The following is a 6,330-nucleotide window of genomic DNA, read 5'->3' on the forward strand; positions in this document are numbered from 1 at the left end:
CCGGAGTACGTGACCCTCTGCGACTCCCTCTGCAAAGTGCCCAAGCGGGTCAGCGCCGCGGCGGGGGCGAGGGGGTGCGGGGAGCACAGCGGTGAGGCCCGGGCGCGGAGGCAGCCGGCGCCCGGCAGGGCGGTAGGAAAGGAGGAAGCGGGGGAAACTCCCGGTGAGAGGAGTGTGGGGTTAGAGCGGGGATGGCTCGTCTGTGCGTTCACATCGCCCCTAGCACCGTGGGCTTGGACACTGAAGCGACAGTTCCCTTTCCCGGGAAGCCGTGCGCGGCTGTGCTTCTGCCCGGGACACCGGAAGGCCCTTTCACACGGCATGGGCATGGGCCGGAGAAGGGACCCGGGCAGGGAAAGTCGCTGCTGGGAGGAGTCTGAGCCACACCTCGTCTGCGAGTCCTTGGGCCCCTGGTTGCTGGCTTTGTGTCTCCTGCTCTCACAGTCTTATTCTTTTCTTTAGGCCAGCATGGTGCATTCACTGATTGAAGCGTATTGTTTGCTTGACCAAATGAAGTAAGTGCTCCCGTTTCTGTGAAGGAATATTTTAGTCTCCACTAAGGTTTGGAAGGTGCTGAGTAACTTCAAGTTTCACACTGTCCCTGCTGGCGGTGTGATTATAGGAGCCCTCACAGTGCGTATTTGCAGGATTAAAGGAAAATGTTTGTTTTGCTACATGGACACGATTACAGTAATTGTGGCAGGTGTAATTTATGGTTACCTCCTGGTCTGGTGGAGCACTTATAGCCTTGTGCCTTCTCTACAGAGTGTGTATCACCCCCATGCTTGAGACTCCTGAGTAGGGCAACAGCCTTGGTGCTGCTCCAGATCCACTGATTAATCAGTGCTGATGCAGAGAGGGACTATATTGTTTTGGTGCATTGTAATATATCTGAGAGACTTTTTGTGAGGTCTGCATGCTGTTCAGGAGAGAAGACCGGATGAGATCTGGGGCAGAGAAGTGAGGTACCTGCCACCTCATTTGGCTCTTAATGCTGGGGCATGTGAAGGGAAAAATAAAAAAGGCATAGCTCAGCCCCTCTTGTGAAGCTTCTCATAAAATCTTAGAAAAAATGTACTCCAGTTCAGCACAGCCAGAGGTTTTTTTGAGACTTCTTTTTTAAAATAATTTTTTTTTCTGGGAGAGTGTGCTTGGGAAATGACTGCAGGCATCATTATAGAGCAGACCTGAAGGACTGTTTGCCCTTGCATGAGGTGGGAAGCATCAGGGCCAGCCTGGAGCTGGGAGCTTCCTATGTTCTTCCTGTAGCAGCAGAGCTGCGCTGCACTGCCTGTGCATGCTCCCACTGTCCAAGTTTTGGGGAGGGTTCAGTGTTTGCAGGATTTGTTTAGGCATACTGCAAAGCGCCCAGACCCAGGAAGGTGCTGTGCAAGTTGCTTGGAACAGTGACAGTCTCTGTTTTGGTGCAGGTCACAGCATGTGAGAGGCATTGCACAGCTCCTGATCTAGGCTGAGGTCCTGCCACAGCTCTGTGCTGGGCCTGGGCATTTCCCTCCATTAGTTCCTCTGTGTGTAAACTGAATGTTGGATATGCTGGGGAAGGCACAAACAGAGAGAACATGCAGAACAAGGAAAAAAACTTGAAGCAAAGTGGGAAGGTTAATGCAGGCAGCACCTGCAGTGTTCTTCACTGGGGTGGGCACCACAGGTAGTGCCAAACCAGGGGCATGGCCTGCTCCAGCTCAGCTGGGTGGCTTTCTAACTTGAGTGACAGCCCAGTGCAAGAAGAAGAGGGAGTTTTGTTTGCTTTTACAACAGTAACAGCCAAAAGAAGGCTCTTATTGTAAAGGCTAAAGCTGGACATTCCAGCTGAACACTGGATCCTCTTGCCCTGATGTGCTCCCTTCTTCCTCTCTGCTTAGGATAGTCAAGCCAAAAGTGGCCTCCATGGAGGAAATGGCGAGTTTCCACACGGATGCTTACCTGCAGCACCTGCAGAAGGTCAGTGAGGAGGGGGATGATGACCACCCGGAGTCTGTGGAATATGGACTCGGTAAGGATGCACATCTTCAGCAAGAGATTAATTGAGTGCCAGGGCCAGAATGCTTTTTGCTGGAGCTGCAGTTAGAGGGGTGAGCTCATGGGGATGCTGGACTCAGTTTTGAAAGGAAACATTCTTTAACGGGGTGTTGCTGAACCCCAGCAGTCATCTGACAGGCTGGCACTTTCCCTGGTGCCAGCTGAGGGTAGAGCTAGCCTCACTTTGCTGCTCTGTATAGCTTGGCCTGTCTCTTGCTGACTGGGTCGCTCTGCTGCTCTGAGGCTCTGGAATGGGATGGAAGACCCTGACACTGCCCTCAGGCTGGAGCTCGGACTGGCTGCTGCAAGCCTCCTGTGGGGAGGGCATGTGTGAACAGTGGCCTGGAGCTGTAGTGACCGGAGCGGCTGCAGAGCAATCTGGTGACTTACGTGTGGACGTGTGGAGCAGAGGGCTCTTGTCCTCCTGGACCTAAGGCAGCTTGAGAAATGCAGCAGGTAAAGCAGGTGAGATGGCTATGGGCAGTCTTGGTATCAGGAATGCGAAGAGCGACCCAGAACTGAGGCAGAGGTGCAGATTCTTTGCCGCTCTCATGAGTGTGCCTTAGACTTTACATTCCTGAAGCTGCTCTGTCTACAGGAAGACAAGCAGCCCTGGTATCATGCTTTGTGGGCAACAGCTGCAGGGAGGCTGCTGTAGGACTAAGTGAAGATCGTATTATAGACATAGACCTACAGTTTATCTAGGCTTGGCTAGTTTGTGGGTGTCCATTTTTAGGGAAGAGGTATGTCAGTGACCATGCCAGGGCTTTTCTGGTCAGGTAGACAGAGACTTGAAAGTAGTTTTTTTGCAAGATTGGTGTGAGGAACCAGTAGGTTCAGCAACCCAGGCACACAACTCAAAGTTGATTCAGGACACATTTTCACATTTTTAAACGAACTGAGTGCAAGAAAACGTTTGGATTGTTGCTTTTTGTGGTGGGTTGTAGTGTGGCCGGGTTTTTTTTTGCTAGGTGCTCACCAAGATACAGTCTCTCTCCCCCTCAGTAGGTGGGGGGGGAGAAAATCCAGTGGAAAAGAACATGTAGAGATAATAACAGGGAGGTGAGTCTCCAGTTACTGTCACCAGCAAAAGTGACTCTACATGGGAAAATTAATTCAATTTATTGCCAATTAGTAATGGAGTAGGATAGTGAGAATTCAAAATAAAACTGAAATTACCATCCCCCTCATCCACCTTTCTTCCCAGACTCAGCTTCACTCACTGCTCTTCTACTTTCCCCCTCAAGCAGTGTAAATGGACAAGGAATGGGGGTTGTGGTCAGTTCACACCTCTCTGCTTCTCCTTCCTCTTCGCTCTTGCCCCATGTGTGTGTGGGGTCCCTCCTGCAGGACACTCTCTTCCATGAACTTTCCCAGTGCTAGTCTTTCCTATGGGTAGCAGTTTTTCAATAACTTCTCCAGTACGGGTCCTTCCCGGGGTCAGTTCTTCAGGAACAGGCTGCTCCAGCCCGGGTCTGTCTTAAAGACTCAAACAAAAGGAATGTGCTTCCCCTGGAGGAAAAGGCCTGTTGTGTCTGAGGTGCAAACTCTTACATGGACTCTTACCTGCAGGTTACGACTGTCCAGCCACTGAAGGGATCTTTGAGTATGCAGCGGCTGTGGGAGGAGCCACCATCACTGCAGCCCAGTGCCTACTGGATGGCAAGTGCAAAGTAGCGATTAACTGGCCTGGAGGGTGGCATCATGCAAAGAAGTAAGAAAACGATCTCTTCCCTTGTGTTTTCTCATCTGGTGTCTGAACCCTGCTTCCTAGCTCCCAGCTTCCCTGGGTGCAATGATCTAGTTGGGAGAGAAAGCAAGGTGTGAGGGAAGGCAGGAGATACAGAGGAAGGAAACAGAGGGCAGGGCAGAGGCCTGAGAGGAGGCAGGTCACTGCCCAGTGCTGGTGCTGTCACTGTTATGTGCTGCAGAGCAGGTCTGGGGCAGGTGTACTCACACAACATCTCAGCCCATTTCCTGGTGGGCAGTTGGCTGAAAATGGCTTCAGCTGCAGCTTGCTGTGAAAGGAGACTTGCACTCAGCGGAGCTGAGCTCTCGCTGTGTGCAGAACTGATGTCTTTTGGGAAATCTTTTGTTATATTCTGTCTGGATTGCATGGCTTAAAAAATGCCTGTAATGAAAAACGTCTTAGCAGTGTTGCTGCTGCTGAGCTATTAGCACTGTTCTGGGAAGCAAAGAGTCTGTTTAAAAATAGGCATTTAATACTCACCAATCCCAAAGGAGTCTTCCCAGTCACCCCAGTAAGTTGGTGTGTGATGGTTCAGGGTAGATGCCAGCCCAGTGTGAAAGTCCAGCCAGACTGACTCCAAACTGACGGTGCTTGATTCTAGGACCTGTGTCTTAGCAAAATACATTCCTTTTGTCAAAAACACCTGCTGTCTGGTGGTTTAGTTGCTTTTCAGGGTCCTAAAGGTAGGAATGACCTGGAGCTTAGGAAGCTCTTGGTTCAGAGAATGCCTTTGGGGTTGAGAGTAAGATGCTGAGTAAGTGCCTTTTCTCAAGCCAGCCTCATCCTCCCTTCTGGCAGTGATACTCAAACTTTGCTGGGTGGATTTAGGGCAGCACAGGGGAATCCCAAATGCTGGTCCTGAACTGCAGCTCTGACACTGCTCTGCTTTTGACTGAACTGGTGTCTCGCTCTGCTTTGAGTTTCAGAGATGTGTATTACTGCATGGAGAGAGTGCCCAAGACATGCTTCCTTGTGGGCTGTGAGGGAGGGGAGAAGTACATAATCACAGTTGAGTCAGATTTTCAGGATACCTGTTAACACCTCCATTTTCAGCATTACCGTAAATGAACAGTGTCACTGGAAAACATATATGCTCCATGGCGCTTGCAGAGAGTGAAAGCGAGTGTGGTTCTGCCACTCCTGGCTTGCTCCTCACTGTTCCCAGCTGTTGCTGAGCAGGAAATTTTACAGAGAATGAGCTGAGTGCTTGACTGGAAAGTCAAGAGGAATTTCCCAGAGGTGCATCTGGTATGCTGATATAATTTGTGGAAAAGGGATTTGGGTACTCCTGTTGCCAGGTATAAAGCTTCGCTTTAAAATAGCTATCCAGAGCAGATTTAAGAATGTATGTGGACTGGTGCTAAGTGGTGAGGGGGACTTGACTTCGGAGTGAGGCTGGAGTAGGGGTCAAGAAACTTTCTTGTTCCTTTGATGCCAGCAATTAAGCTGTCCCTGATGAATGTCAGTGATATATCTTTACATGGTACACCTGTAGCGGTAAGGGGTGACCTGGTTTCAAAGAATACAGCACGGCAGCCCCCTGACCATGGGCTGCTCGGGCCAGTTAACACACGCTGACACCAATGTGGTAGACAGTTAAAAGGCCTTTATTGCTTCATCTCAGGGGGTTATATAGGTAGGGGTACACTACGTAAGGAAGGGGGTCGTGCAGTGTTCTCTCTAAGACCAAATAAGGAGAAAAAGGTTACTGGCATCTCTATGTTAAGGGGGTACTAGTTTGGCTACATTCCAAGGGTGATTGTTATCAGGGACAGAGGGGGGAGAGAGGTTTCTGCATCTCCGCGTGACATCCCGATATCTTGCAAAACGCCTGTCCCTGCCTGCTACACCTGCCCCCCTCTTTCACTAATGGGTGAGGTAGTCATATATATATATAGGCACTAACACGAGGTAGAAGGTTGGGGTTTGACAAGGGAAAGGGGTTTTGGGAAACCTGAGTTTTTGCCAGACAAGTTTCTTGTGACCGGCAGTGTTCCCTGCTGAATTCACAGCATTTGTTGTCGTCCCACGAACAGGATGTTAGTTCGTTCCAGGCGGGCTCGAACGAATGAGACTAGCTTGTTCAGAAGGCATGGCCCGAAGGGAACAGTTAAAAGCAGCATTACCAATGGGCCTGCCAGGGTAGAAATTAGAGTGGTCAGCCAAGGTGATTGGTTGAACCAGGACTCGAACCAACCCTGTTGGGCTTCCCTGTCTTTCTGTCTCTGAGCCAGTCTGTTTCGGAGTTCTGCCATAGAGTCTCTAACGACTCCCGTGTGGTCCGCGTAGAAGCAGCATTCCTCTTTCAAGGCGGCACACAGGCCTCCTTGCTGCATGAGCAGGAGATCCAGTCCTCGCCTGTTCTGCAGGACCACTTCTGAGAGTGAGGAGACTGATTTCTCTAGGAAGGAAATGGATTTCTCGATCCTCTGCAGGTCTTCGTCAATGGTCATCTGCAGCTGGGACAGTCCTTGGTGCTAAGTCGCTAGGGCCGAGACTCCTGTCGCCGTCCCGGCTGCTCCTAGGCCGAGCAGCATCGC

The 6,330-nt window shown here is 50.7% G+C and overlaps 1 protein-coding gene across 1 annotated transcript in view; it reads left to right on the forward strand.

Moving 5' to 3' along the window:
* Window positions 1-6: 6 nt before the first annotated feature.
* The window catches only part of HDAC8 (histone deacetylase 8), a 21,588-nt gene continuing 15,264 nt past the window's right edge, over window positions 7-6,330 (forward strand). Inside the window, exons 1-4 of the mRNA XM_005428782.2 lie at window positions 7-48; window positions 463-515; window positions 1,884-2,014; window positions 3,613-3,754. Of these exons, the coding sequence (XP_005428839.1) occupies window positions 469-515; window positions 1,884-2,014; window positions 3,613-3,754 (320 nt within the window). The 5' untranslated portion in view covers window positions 7-48; window positions 463-468. The remainder of the gene's footprint in view (window positions 49-462; window positions 516-1,883; window positions 2,015-3,612; window positions 3,755-6,330) is intronic.

The sequence above is a fragment of the Geospiza fortis genome, unplaced genomic scaffold (assembly GCF_000277835.1).
Source record: "Geospiza fortis unplaced genomic scaffold, GeoFor_1.0 scaffold412, whole genome shotgun sequence".
Lineage (NCBI taxonomy): Eukaryota > Metazoa > Chordata > Aves > Passeriformes > Thraupidae > Geospiza > Geospiza fortis.